Genomic DNA, 15,673 nt, shown 5'->3' on the forward strand with positions numbered 1-15,673 from the left:
GTTTAACCATTAAATAAACCCAATAGGGCTGTTCTGCCCCCAATAAGGGGTAATTATATCTTAGTTGGGATAAAGTACAGGTACTGTTTTATTATTACAGAGAAAAGGGAATCATTTAACCATTAAATAAACCCAAAAGGGCTGTTCTGCCCCCAATAAGGGGTAATTATATCTTAGTTGGGATCAAGTACAGGTACTGTTTTATTTTTACAGAGAAAAGGGAATCATTTAACCATTAAATAAACCCAAAAGGGCTGTTCTGCCCCCAATAAAAGGTAATTATATCTTCGTTGGGATCAAGTACAGGTACTGTTTTATTTTTACAGAGAAAAGGGAATCATTAAACCATTAAATAAACCCAAAAGGGCTGTTCTGCCCCCAATAAGGGGTAATTATATCTTAGTTGGGATCAAGTACAGGTACTGTTTTATTATTACAGAGAAAAGGGAATCATTTAACCATTAAATAAACCCAAAAGGGCTGTTCTGCCCCCAATAAGGGGTAATTATATCTTAGTTGGGATCAAGTACAGGTACTGTTTTATTACTACAGAGAAAAGGGAATCGTTTAACCATTAAATAAACCCAATAGGGCTGTTCTGCCCCCAATAAGGGGTAATTATATCTTAGTTGGGATCAAGTACAGGTACTGTTTTATTATTACAGAGAAAAGGGAATCATTTAACCATTAAATAAACCCAAAAGGGCTGTTCTGCCCCCAATAAGGGGTAATTATATCTTAGTTGGGATCAAGTACAGGTACTGTTTTATTTTTACAGAGAAAAGGGAATCATTAAACCATTAAATAAACCCAAAAGGGCTGTTCTGCCCCCAATAAAAGGTAATTATATCTTAGTTGGGATCAAGTACAGGTACTGTTTTATTTTTACAGAGAAAAGGGAATCATTAAACCATTAAATAAACCCAAAAGGGCTGTTCTGCCCCCAATAAAAGGTAATTATATCTTAGTTGGGATCAAGTACAGGTACTGTTTTATTTTTACAGAGAAAAGGGAATCATTAAACCATTAAATAAACCCAAAAGGGCTGTTCTGCCCCCAATAAGGGGTAATTATATCTTAGTTGGGATCAAGTACAGGTACTGTTTTATTATTACAGAGAAAAGGGAATCATTAAACCATTAAATAACCCCAAAAGGGCTGTTCTGCCCCCAATAAGGGGTAATTATATCTTAGTTGGGATCAAGTACAGGTACTGTTTTATTATTACAGAGAAAAGGGAATCATTTAACCATTAAATAAACCCAAAAGGGCTGTTCTGCCCCCAATAAGGGGTAATTATATCTTAGTTGGGATCAAGTACAGGTACTGTTTTATTATTACAGAGAAAAGGGAATCATTTAACCATTAAATAAACCCAAAAGGGCTGTTCTGCCCCCAATAAGGGGTAATTATATCTTAGTTGGGATCAAGTACAGGTACTGTTTTATTATTACAGAGAAAAGGGAATCATTTAACCATTAAATAAACCCAATAGGGCTGTTCTGCCCCCAATAAGGGGTAATTATATCTTAGTTGGGATCAAGTACAGGTACTGTTTTATTTTTACAGAGAAAAGGGAATCATTAAACCATTAAATAAACCCAAAAGGGCTGTTCTGCCCCCAATAAAAGGTAATTATATCTTAGTTGGGATCAAGTACAGGTACTGTTTTATTTTTACAGAGAAAAGGGAATCATTAAACCATTAAATAAACCCAAAAGGGCTGTTCTGCCCCCAATAAGGGGTAATTATATCTTAGTTGGGATCAAGTACAGGTACTGTTTTATTATTACAGAGAAAAGGGAATCATTAAACCATTAAATAACCCCAAAAGGGCTGTTCTGCCCCCAATAAGGGGTAAGTATATCTTAGTTGGGATCAAGTACAGGTACTGTTTTATTATTACAGAGAAAAGGGAATCATTTAACCATTAAATAAACCCAAAAGGGCTGTTCTGCCCCCAATAAGGGGTAATTATATCTTAGTTGGGATCAAGTACAGGTACTGTTTTATTTTTACAGAGAAAAGGGAATCATTAAACCATTAAATAAACCCAAAAGGGCTGTTCTGCCCCCAATAAGGGGTAATTATATCTTAGTTGGGATCAAGTACAGGTACTGTTTTATTTTTACAGAGAAAAGGGAATCATTAAACCATTAAATAAACCCAAAAGGGCTGTTCTGCCCCCAATAAGGGGTAATTATATCTTAGTTGGGATCAAGTACAGGTACTGTTTTATTATTACAGAGAAAAGGGAATCATTAAACCATTAAATAAACCCAAAAGGGCTGTTCTGCCCCCAATAAGGGGTAATTATATCTTAGTTGGGATCAAGTACAGGTACTGTTTTATTATTACAGAGAAAAGGGAATCATTAAACCATTAAATAAACCCAAAAGGGCTGTTCTGCCCCCAATAAGGGGTAATTATATCTTAGTTGGGATCAAGTACAGGTACTGTTTTATTATTACAGAGAAAAGGGAATCATTTAACTATTAAATAAACCCAATAGGGCTGTTCTGCCCCAATAAGGGGTAATTATATCTTAGTTGGGATCAAGTACAGGTACTGTTTTATTATTACAGAGAAAAGGGAATCATTTAACCATTAAATAAACCCAATAGGGCTGTTCTGCCCCCAATAAGGGGTAATTATATCTTAGTTGGGATCAAGTACAGGTACTGTTTATTATTACAGAGAAAAGGGAATCATTTAACCATTAAATAAACCCAATAGGGCTGTTCTGCCCCCAATAAGGGGTAATTATATCTTAGTTGGGATCAATTACAAGGTACTGTTTTATTATTACAGGGAAAAAGGAAATCATTTTTAAAATTCTGTATTATTTGATTAAAATGGAGTCTATGGGAGATGGGCTTTCCATAATTCGGAGCTTTCTGGATAATGGGTTTCCGGACAAGGGATCCGATACCTGTACAAAAGTTTCAGTGAGTCACATAACAGAAATCACTAAGGATATACTTTACAAGTTTAAATTTTTTTATGACTGCTGTATATCATACATTAATATTGTTTTAACTTCTTTAAGGAATATACTCCTGAATTTACATACAAATTATGTTTTTTTTTTATAATTATACAGGTATGGGATCCCTTATCCGGAAACCCGATATCCAGAAAGCTCCGAATTACGGAAAGCCTGTCTCCCATAGACTCCATTATAAGCAAATAATTCAGATTTTAAAAATTGATTTCCTTTTTCTCTGTAAAAATAAAACAGTGCTTTGTATTTGATCCAAACTAAGATATAATTAATCCTTATTGGATGCAAAATAATCTTATTGAGTTTAATTAATGTTTTATTGATTTTTTAATAGACTTAAGGTATGAAGATCCAAATTACGGAAAGACCCCTTATCCGGAATACCCTTGGTCCCGAGCATTCTGGATAATGGGTCCTATACCTGTACAATGAAAATACTGTAAAGAAAAAAAATAGCTGCGGCATTCAACTAGCCTTTATTTAGATATAAAGCATTAGGGTGACCAGTGGACACGCTAATTAATTCCCCTTCTCAGCGTAATAGATGCAGAAGGCTTTGTCTCACTTAAGCTATTAGTGGTTAAAATATAATTAAAAGAAGCTCCTTTATCAAATTGCTAATGTAATATGTGTTTCTTTGCAAAAGCCAGCAAGGGTGCGACATCAGAGTTTGTATTTATTAACATGAAATATGGTGAACAATTACTTATTTTAAAGCTGGTTGCCTAGTGATAAGAAATAAAAACATTATCTACCCAAAAAAGGAAAATTAATATTATTTTACATTAGGTCAATAGCCATTCCAGTCCTTGCCGTGCCTTATTTTAATGAAAATGATCATTCAGCACAAAGGAAGCAATACTGAAGAAACATATCATTCACAAACTCTTCCTGATTGTTCCACAAAGATCCACGTTATACTATAACCCCTTAGATTTTCAGAACAACAAAAAAGGGGTGTATGTGTGCGTATAGCACCCACGACTGGGCTGCTCACAAACAGGACTTAACTCAGCACTTCATGTAAAGCACATGACCATTGATCAGCCAATCAGAGCAGCTAACCAAGGTCGATGTTAGCACACATTACATTCATGGAAGGTTTAAGATAGATGCAAAACTAAAACCCTGTCTTAAGTGCATGACTTTGAATTGACACAATATTCTGAAAAGTAAAAAAAAAAAAAATATATATATATATATATATATATATACAGGTATTATCCAGAATGCTTGAGACCTGGGGTTTTCTATATAAGGGGTCTTTCCATAATTTGGATCTCCATACTTTGTCTGCTAAAAAAATCACTTATATTAAATTAACCCAATAGGATTGTTCTGCCCCCAATAAGGGGTAATTATATCTTAGTTGGGATCAAGTACAGGTACTGTTTTATTATTACAGAGAAAAGGGAATCATTTAACCATTAAATAAACCCAATAGGGCTGTTCTGCCCCCAATAAGGGGTAATTATATCTTAGTTGGGATCAAGTACAGGTACTGTTTTATTATTACAGAGAAAAGGGAATCATTTAACCATTAAATAAACCCAAAAGGGCTGTTCTGCCCCCAATAAGGGGTAATTATATCTTAGTTGGGATCAAGTACAGGTACTGTTTTATTATTACAGAGAAAAGGGAATCATTTAACCATTAAATAAACCCAAAAGGGCTGTTCTGCCCCCAATAAGGGGTAATTATATCTTAGTTGGGATCAAGTACAGGTACTGTTTTATTATTAAAGAGAAAAGGGAATCATTTAACCATTAAATAAACCCAATAGGACTGTTCTGCCCCCAATAAGGGGTAATTATATCTTAGTTGGGATCAAGTACAGGTACTGTTTTATTATTAAAGAGAAAAGGGAATCATTTAACCATTAAATAAACCCAATAGGGCTGTTCTGCCCCCAATAAGGGGTAATTATATCTTAGCTGGGATCAAGTACAGGTACTGTTTTATTATTAAAGAGAAAAGGGAATCATTTAACCATTAAATAAACCCAATAGGATTGTTCTGCCCCCAATAAGGGGTAATTATATCTTAGTTGGGATCAAGTACAGGTACTGTTTTATTATTACAGAGAAAAGGGAATCATTTAACCATTAAATAAACCCAATAGGACTGTTCTGCCCCCAATAAGGGGTAATTATATCTTAGTTGGGATCAAGTACAGGTACTGTTTTATTATTACAGAGAAAAGGGAATCATTTAACCATTAAATAAACCCAATAGGGCTGTTCTGCCCCAATAAGGGGTAATTATATCTTAGTTGGGATCAAGTACAGGTACTGTTTTATTATTACAGAGAAAAGGGAATCATTTTTAAAAAATTTAATTATTTGATTAAAATGCAGTCAATGTGAGATGGCCTTTCCGTAATTCAGAGAATTCTGGATAACTGGTTCCCGGATAATAGTATAAAATCATTAGGACAAATAATTCCTTAACTGTAAATATAAGAATATTAAGTGTATCAGAAATCTATATTTTCTTTACGATAACATGAAATAATTCTCAAATGCAATGACACTCTGTTTAAAGGACACTTTTTTAATCTTTGAATACAGCCGAAAGATTTTGGGTGCAGCACTAAATAGAACGAAATAGTCCAACTTTAGGTTCTTCAGTGTGCAGGAAGGTGTATTAAAAAGAAAATAACAACTATGGAACAAAACTTTAGCTTGTGGATTCACACAAGGGCATAAAACATATATAAAACATGACCAGATGTTAAAAAAAAAAAAAAGAACAGAAACAGAAAATACTTTACAAGAAATTTATAGTGTTCAGATTTTTGATTGTAGACTCTGGAAAACTTTCAAAACCTTCTACAATTCACTGCGCAGGAATTCTTTACATAGACCTATAAAGAGAAATACATTTTGCTTAGAACAAAAATATATGACATGCAACAACTTTATACCAGCTTAAAAAACATACAGGAATAAACCCTGCTTCTTTGCTACTCTTTAAGTCTACTCTTCAATGCTTACTTTGATGTAAAGCCTTGCCATATGTATTCTGGCCTAGAAAAAGCACACAAATCACTTGCACTGTCTTATATTCACTAACATTTCCTATTGTATTTGTATTTATTTATGAGTTTATATATTGTATATTTATATATATTCTACACTGTCTACAATACAGTTGCACGAATTAATGGAGCCTTGATTGAGAGTTCCAATAGACAATCTATATATTCAGATTTTGATAAGCACTAGAAAATAATTACCTACCAATATTACTTGGTACAAGGTGAAACTATGCAATGTTGTATATCGTAGCAACAAAGGCTTTAGACTGGAAGAATCAGGTTTCACGAGAACGTCCCTAATGAAACAATTTATAGTGTAGATTCTTACATTTTCCCCCCTATAGGTTGATGTTTCAAAAAACTTGTCTTACTAAGTTAATGCAATAGCCTTATAGAGAGCTGTACAAACAATAAAACAAGCAGATACATTTGCACAAATAACTAGTTCTAACCCCACACTCCAAAAACATAACTGATTATGCACTAAATTATAAATTAACTTTGCCTTGTTTTGCTAAATCCAGTGTTGTGCCAAACTTTTTTCTATATATGATATTTTTGTGCACCCAGGCATTTGCCCAACTATAGTGACTGTGTGCTACTTTATTTAATAAAATATTAATAATAAAAAATAAATATATATATGCTTTTAAAACAAAAATGAACATACATCATAATTATGCTTGCTTTTTAAGACAAGGAAAGTATATAGAAAGCATCAGCAGCTCATGTCATATTTACTGGAGTCAATAGGGAAACATTGCGCATGTGATGAGCCAAAATGTCAAGGTCAAAACAAATCTCCAAGTGAACATTTCTGCTTTCTAATGAAGAAGGAAGGCAGTGAAAGCACCATTATAAATATTAAAATGAAACGTAATGTGAAAGAAAATGCCAACTAATTTCCTTCCCAAGAGATCTAAGAGATCTTTTTCTAGGAGTTATTACATTTGTCTTTTCATATGGAAAGATTTATGTTAATATGCCGCTTGACATAAGCAAAGTTACTGAACATTTTGCTTTCAGTTGTTTGGATTAGGATTGGATTTTTTTTTTTAACAATCCTGGAGAATTTCTGCTTGGCTCATCAGAAGGCAAATTAGGAGCCATCTTAGTTTAATGCCTACTTTTAAGCATAAACCTTCAACCACAATATACAGCAGGGGGGACAAGTCTGATGTCAATTAAGCAGCTCTAAGTTAGTCTACTTCTTTTCTACTAGTTAGTCTACCATTTTCTATAAGACCCAACAATTGTCAACTTAAATATATGGGAATAAAATTCATTAAAATGTATTTATTTAAGATAATGTGGCAGCTTCAAATCAGTGATGCCTACAAACATGGCCTCCATATCGTTGCTCAAGTACAACTCCTTGTGTTAGTTTCTCTATTACATAATTCTTTCCTACACAGAATATTACTTTCTTAAAAAAAATTTCAATCATGGTGAAAAAAAAATGGTTAATATTACAGGTATGGGATAAGGGATCTTTCTGTAATTTGGATCTCCAAAACTTAGGTCTGCTAAAAATCATATAAATATTGAATAAACCCAATAGGATTGTGTTGCTTCCAATTAGGATTAATTATCTTAGTTGGGATCAAGTACAGGTACTGTTTTATTATTACAGAGAAAAGGGAATCATTTAACCATTAAATAAACCCAATAGGGCTGTTCTGCCCCCAATAAGGGGTAATTATATCTTAGTTGGGATCAAGTACAGGTACTGTTTTATTATTACAGAGAAAAGGGAATCATTTAACCATGAAATAAACCCAATAGGGCTGTTCTGCCCCCAATAAGGGGTAATTATATCTTAGTTGGGATCAAGTACAGGTACTGTTTTATTATTACAGAGAAAAGGGAATCATTTAACCATTAAATAAACCCAATAGGGCTGTTCTGCCCCCAATAAGGGGTAATTATATCTTAGTTGGGATCAAGTACAGGTACTGTTTAATTATTACAAAGAAAAGGGAATCATTTTTAAAAATTAGAATTATTTGCTTATAATGGAGTCTGTGGGAGATGGCCTTTCTGTAATTCGGAACTTTCTGGATAACAGGTTTCCAGATAAGGGATTCCATACCTGTATAAATATGATTCAAATAAAAAGAATATTTGTGGTCTTGGGAAAGAGCTACTTATGGATACTTGCATAGTTATTATTCTATACCTGGACCATATTTTTAAACATAAAAGCAGAAAACTATTTCCTCTGTAAGAAAAGTTGATTTTTTTTCATGTCTCTGGGGTTAATAATGCTAACAATATACCTTTTTAAAAAAGGGCAAACAAATTGCTTTACACCTTTTTTACACCATCTTAAGATTTGTACCTTGGCAGTCAAACGCTGAACATTTTATAATATATGTTTTCACTTCCAAGATCATTAGGGTATACTAATCAATAATCACTACTTTTAATTTTCAAAGAAGGAGCATTTTGGGAAAATAATACAGACTATGAAATATAAACCTACACAAATGGCACAATGCCGAAGCTTTAGGCACTAGTACGAAAACAGAACAGATTTCAAGTGTCTCCTTTCTACCAGTACGGTTGGCACAGTGAAATAAAATAGCAAGCGATTTTTATGTAGAATCATCCCTAAATACAGGCCTGTTGTGCCACTCCATCCTGAAGATGAAAACTTCTCACCAAGCCGTAATGCTACAACCACTAATAATAGAGCATCAAACAAACACAAAATGACAACTTATATATTAGACTATTTTTTGAAGGGAATATGGCATTTGGGAAAACATTTTGACTTGAAAAGTTTTGTTCAATCTTTGTAATGTTTGGTGATCATTCTATGAGAATGGCGATGCAAAAATTGGCTTTAAACTTTAATACTGCATAGTTAAAAAGAAATGTATCTAAATGGGAGGAAAATGGTAAATGAAAGCTGCATAAATATGTTCAAAATTATGTTCTAATATATTGTAACACAACTAAATATATTCCATAGGAAATAAATATAAGCACTATGTGCAAAGACAATTCAGTTACGTGGTAAAACAAATTGGATAAGGCCTGAAAGGACTTTCACATTATTAAATTTGTAAAGCGCATTTTTTTTTTTTGGTAAAAGCCAATTTCATAATATCTAATAAGTCTACAATTATAATGGCTGGTATAGTATAATTTATAGGTGATGCAAAGATATATCTATAACTATCTATAATGTAGAGATGTAGAAGAATCTCTATATTTATTTCTGATTTCTACCAAATGTAGATATTATATATTGTTCTGGCTAGTTAATTCTATCTGTAATATCTACATTTCAAAGAAATCAGAAATAAATACAGAGATTCTCCTACATCTTTATAGTTACAGATATATCTTTACATTACCTTAATTAAACTTTATTTTATCTTTATGAAATAGCTAAATTATTATTAAGGAAATAGTCTTGGGAAAACATCCAAGCATTAGAGAAAAACTGAATTTCAATAATTATTTTCTTACTATGTATTTATAAAAAAAAAAATGGTTGCCGTCAAGAAACATTGCTACATTACAGTACCATGGACTCTCGTTAATCATTTTAAAACTTATTTGACATTTTACAAATAGAATTAATTTCCAACTGTGCAAACTAGAAGCAAGTGTAAGATCAGCAGTCAACAAAGACAAACAATATTAAAGCTAAATCACACAAACAATTTTAAATCTAAAAATACAATTGCAATTTCCTTCAGTTGCAATACTGCACAATGCTGAAATATGTCGGTCTTCATAGATAACAGTTACATTGCTTAATGATAAGAAAAGAAAGGCTATTGTCTTAAATGTGCTTGAGAAGTCAACATGTTGTGTGAAAGCCACACAGCAGCATACTTTGCGGTTTATTCTGCTTTACCTTCAAGGTCCCATAGATACACTATAGTACACAAAATGTCAAAACTTCTATCAACTTCATTTACAACCCCAGCTGCATGAGCGAAGATCTATAAGCACATACTGTTTCGATTAAATATTTATTTAAAACCTCAGGGTTTTTTCCTTTACATACCAGGATCTCAAGCCTTCATTTTAAGATGTCATTGGTTCTAAAATCAATATTTTATCTTGGATACATAATGCATTTTGCCCCCAAAACAGACGGTCTTTCTGCGGCGGTGGGGAGAAAAAAAAAAAAAACCCCACAATGTCTGACTGCCGAACTATATAAAAGTGTCTTACCATCAAAAAAACATGTTGGCTGTTTTGTGTTGTAACCTATTATTCTTCTGATCATTAATATTTTAAGCAAAGGCAATTATTGTGAATGTGAACTTGACTGGCCACACATATAGATGTTCATATCACTGGGGTCTGCTGAGAAATCTCCATCACCAACATGGTGGCAATGCTCTTCTAGTTTAAAAGGTTACAGGGAACAGGGATCCGATTTGTAATAGACATGTTATCTTAGTGGGAAATTAAATCAACCAACCATCGGTGAACACTTTAAAGAGTGTCAAAAGGTTAATGTATGTGGCACTGTTGCTAAAATGCCTGTGTTCATTTTATCAATAAAACTGGAATATTATAGGGAGATACTATGTACCTGTTTGGACTGTTTATGCACAAAACATTCCAACTATATTTTATTATTAAAAAAATAACAAAAAAGGTCACTATCGTAAGACATGCACAGTGGGGGGAAAAGCAAAATACACAAGCAGGACATCAGTAAGCTATTAAAGTGATTTCCCAGATTTCTACCAAGGGGTGGGATTTAAGTACAATGCTTTATATTGTAAGCCCAGCCTCCAGAAGTGACAGGGAAGAAATAAATAAGCATGCAGTATAAGCTCTATCTTATACCTGTTTCCTCAGTGCATAGCTTGTCAGCCAGATTATCACTCTCCTTGGTGATAACTGATAACACTTCGTCTTCATGCTCCTCTATTACTCGTTCACACTGCAAGACATTTTTTGGGGGGGTAAAAAAAACAGACAGAAAGGAATAATGAAGCCAGCAAGTTTTATAACAGAAGGTTTAAAAACGTTTAATCAGTGGCTAGTTTTTTTTCAATTAGGATACATTAATATTATATTAATATATTTCAACACTCTTTACTTGGAGAGATACACTGCAGTGATATATATGGGATAATTAACAAAACAACAACACTGCTTTTAGTGTACTATGTTAGTGTTTAAGTCCCCAAACGACAAAAATACATCAAAAAATAATACAATAAATTCTGATTAAAAAAAAACAAAACATATAACCGCTATTTTAATTGATTATATTTTTTTTAAATACAGAATTTTAAAAGTTTTACAGATCGTTGCTTATTGCAAGACTGTACGCTATGGAAGTGTCTGCTATTTCAAATTATTTCTAATTAGCACATTTTGCGCTGCTGAAAAGTAATCTTTTTTTTTTTATTTCTTGAACATCGCATAAATCAAAATAAATATATAAAAATAATAAAATCCCACTGCTTCAAATTATAGCAGAGTATTTATAGACGGTATATATTTATATATTATAAAATAGGTAACTGCGCTCTGCATGGAAACTGAAAAAGAGAATGTGTTTCTATCAACTTGGAATTTAAACGGGTGAAAATGTAAAAAACTGCCATATCTTAGTTTTCCAGAAACATAACTCGCAGGGAAATTCTAAATTAAATTTGACATTGCGTGCAGGAAAACAAGGTTGTATTTTTAAAACACACCAACTACATTAATATGCTGCCCTCCAAGTGGAAAGGATCCCACATGTAAAACACAACAGCTTAAACCTTACACGTTCAAATGACTCTGCTTTCGTGCCGCAATTCTTACCGCATATTTGAGAGAGTTTGACTCTTCAGGATTGAACTGGAAATTCTGGAAATCCACTGAGCCAATACCCTCGTTATCTCTAGGAGCGAATCTTTTATAGGATTTTTCCCGAGTCGTAGGGTCCACGTAGAGTCCATAATCATTCATTTTTTCACATATTTCTTCCAAAACTTCGGTCAGGTACAATTCAGATTTGGCTAAGGGTACCTTTAAAAAGAAAGCAAAACAGAAAGAGTTAATTATTTTACAATTGCCAGTACAAAGATACTGTTTAATAACATGAAATCTAAAACTCCAAACAAAGAAAAACAATGCATAATATTTTGAATATTTGCCCACAATATAAAAAAAAATTCTTGAAATCATTCTGAATTAGCAGAAAAGCCATTGCTCGTGTTGTACTCCTGTTCCAGTGCAGCTGTTTTTGTTTCCCCAAGGCTTTGTAAAACACAAAAAAAGGAAAAAGCTTAAAAAATATTACTCTCAAGTTCTACAGTTTCATATTTATTTTGGAACAGCTGGTTCCTGTCTTTGTACCATTCCCCTTTCTTCTGCATTAAGCAGCTTTTGCATAGAAGCTGCATACTTAGTGTCTGTCTCATCGCAAAATACTCAAAGGGTCAAAGAGCACACAGTACTCCTGGTAACTGCAGGGAGAAAAAAAACCCCCAAACCCTAGTCTAGACAGGTCAAGGTGCAAGAAGGTCCTATCTCTTTAGCTTTTTCCGGAATATTGGTGTGAAGTGAAGCCAAGTGCACAGTAAACAATCCTGATGCATCTTTGGGCCTTTAGAAGGCTTTCTCTCCACCCTCTGCTGATCAAAGTAGGAAGTTTTCATGACAACCACAGTCAAAGGGGCTGAATCACAAATGAACTCGATTTCTGCAATGTTGATATATCCAGTCTCTATTGTCTCCTTTCAGACACAGTATGAACCCTTCCGGTCTCAATGACTACATTAGAGAAGCACTTTCACATGTGTGCTTCATTTACACAAAGGGTTTCCTTGCTTCACCACCATCTGGACACAAATCAAATAAATACAGACTGGAGAATTAAAATTTGTGGCAAGGTTTTTGTTTCATTCATGCTCCATTTGAAATTCAGCCTTCTGGATGTGACATTTGTTTTACAGAGCTAAAAAGAACTACATTGTTTTGTCAAGCATATTTCATCATATTTGTTATTCATCTGTTTTTCAAATAAACAATCCCATTTAAAAGATATCTGAGCAAAAACACAGTCCAAACATGACATTTTCTAAAATAAAATCTTAAAAGTTTAATTTTTTACATGAACTATTTGCAAAGATTTCACATTACTTAGTATCTTTGTTAAGAAAAGTTAAGAATAAATTAAATGTCCCTTATTAAAGACTTTGAATAATAGAAATAGAATAGAAAAGAGCAGAATAACACTGGAGGCTAGAGTAAAACTTATCTAAGGATAGTGAATGTTGAAGGTTCCCATACTTATTGCTGAAACTATTTTTTGGTTAGCTTGCTTACATACACTTTATTTCTACTCCATAGTGCTTGACACACATACACATTTAGCTTCAAACTCACTTTTTAAAGTGGGAAAAAATATTTCCCTTCATTTTAAGTCTAATCTTTTCGTAAATGGAGCAGCTTAGCTCTACATAACTTAGAACTGTAGAATTTGTTTCTTGCCCTTGTCTACTATCTGACTATAGATGTTTTATATCAAACACAAACTAGGAGAAGGTAATTTATGAAAGCAATACAATGACAAAAGTTGGTCTAACAGCTGTTTTGCCTTATGGTACAGGTATAGGACCTATTATCCAGGATCCTCGGGACCTGGAGTTTTCCGGATAAGGGGTCTTTCCATGCTTTGGATCTCCATAACTTAAGTCTACTAAAAATCATTTAACCATTAAACAAACCCAATAGGATGGTTTTGCCACCAATAAGTATTAATTATATCTTAGTTGGGATCAAGTACAGGTACTGTTTTATTATTACAGAGAAAAGGGAATCATTTAAACATTAAATAAACCCAATAGGGCTGTTCTGCCCCCAATAAGGGGTAATTATATCTTAGTTGGGATCAAGTACAGGTACTGTTTTATTATTACAGAGAAAAGGGAATCATTTAAACATTAAATAAACCCAATAGGGCTGTTCTGCCCCCAATAAGGGGTAATTATATCTTAGTTGGGATCAAGTACAGGTACTGTTTTATTATTACAGAGAAAAGGGAATCATTTAACCATTAAATAAACCCAATAGGGCTGTTCTGCCCCAATAAGGGGTAATTATATCTTAGTTGGGATCAAGTACAGGTACTGTTTTATTATTACAGAGAAAAGGGAATCATTTAACTATTAAATAAACCCAATAGGACTGTTCTGCCCCCAATAAGGGGTAATTATATCTTAGTTGGGATCAAGTACAGGTACTGTTTTATTATTACAGAGAAAAGGGAATCATTTAACCATTAAATAAACCCAATAGGGCTGTTCTGCCCCCAATAAGGGGTAATTATATCTTAGTTGGGATCAAGTACAGGTACTGTTTTATTATTACAGAGAAAAGGGAATCATTTAACCATTAAATAAACCCAATAGGACTGTTCTGCCCCCAATAAGGGGTAATTATATCTTAGTTGGGATCAAGTACAGGTACTGTTTTATTATTACAGAGAAAAAGGAAATCTTTTTTTAAAAATTTAGATTATTTGCTTATAATGGAGACTATGGGAGATGGCCATTCCGTAATTCGGAACTTTCTGGATAACGGGTTTCTGAATAAGGCATCCCATTCCTGTACTATCACCTAATGTACTAATCACCTGCTGTGCCTTGTTCAGTGTAGCAATTGTAGATCCTGCTAAGGTGGTTGAAGCACAACACCAATCTGTGGCCCCTGGGCAAGATATATTTATTGTTCAGCAGGACAACCTAAGGGCTCAGTCCTTTTATTACAGCACCCAAAAATTTTGCAAGGCTTGCAGAAGAGGCCGTTATTCCTGCATTTTTATGCCAGTTTCTTCTTCTGAACTAAAATCAAAGTTTAAAAGATGTTCTGTATTTCTTATACAGAGATGTGCTTTCCAGTTTCACAACATAGAAAAATATAAGCAATTTTTTTTCCCAGACAACTGTAACATTGGGGCCTATATACTGGGAGATTTATTCTTTTTGTATCTGGTTAGAAATAGGTGGTCAGGTTGACTGTTCCACAAAGGGGGAACAGCAAAATGGAAGATGTTATATTATATCTGCACACAGAAAAGAATGTTTAGTGCATACAATAAATCAAGCCCACATACCTAGGAGTGCAGTAAAAAGAGTTACCCAACTTCTAAATATACTCTCCATTTCCTAAATAAGCATAATAAGTTTAACAGTGAGTAGCACTTTAGCTTATGGAAGATTGCAGGAGGTAAAGGAAAGCAATATAATGTCATAATTGTTTATGCTACCCTCAGATAAGAGATATGCCCATGTGAAGTATAACAGGTTGTTCAATAAAGAATGGTTGCTTATCACTGGGTTAATAAGGGGCTGGTTCATTGTTCATTTTAAAACCTTCTTAAAATCTTGTTTATCTTGTTTTGTTTGGAATATGGCTAATCTACCACCAAAAAAATATTCCAGACACCCCACTGATTTTACAGTCAAAAGAAAATCAGCAGGATAATGTTCCTTAGGGGATCTTTCTGATGCTTCCTGAAAAATACTTGTACACTCAATTGACTTCCTTGAACTGCCATGAACGCCCCCAGCTGGTCAAGTCAATTACAGCACTACAGGATGGCTATGAGCAGAGAAATGGTCAGTTCCAGGCAATAATCAATAACAGAC

General features: G+C 33.6%; 1 protein-coding gene across 2 annotated transcripts in view; it reads right to left on the reverse strand.

Moving 5' to 3' along the window:
* Positions 1-5,536: 5,536 nt before the first annotated feature.
* Positions 5,537-15,673, reverse strand: part of cnpy1 (canopy FGF signaling regulator 1) — a 73,003-nt gene continuing 62,866 nt past the window's right edge. For both annotated transcript variants that reach the window (XM_002932481.5, XM_002932480.5), the window contains exons 4-6: positions 11,841-12,047; positions 10,869-10,965; positions 5,537-5,870 (exon numbers count right to left, since the gene is read on the reverse strand). In XM_002932481.5, coding sequence (XP_002932527.1) covers positions 5,836-5,870; positions 10,869-10,965; positions 11,841-12,047 — 339 coding nt within the window. In that variant the 3' untranslated portion in view covers positions 5,537-5,835. The remainder of the gene's footprint in view (positions 5,871-10,868; positions 10,966-11,840; positions 12,048-15,673) is intronic.

The sequence above is a fragment of the Xenopus tropicalis genome, chromosome 6 (genome assembly GCF_000004195.4).
Source record: "Xenopus tropicalis strain Nigerian chromosome 6, UCB_Xtro_10.0, whole genome shotgun sequence".
NCBI classification, from domain to species: domain Eukaryota; kingdom Metazoa; phylum Chordata; class Amphibia; order Anura; family Pipidae; genus Xenopus; species Xenopus tropicalis.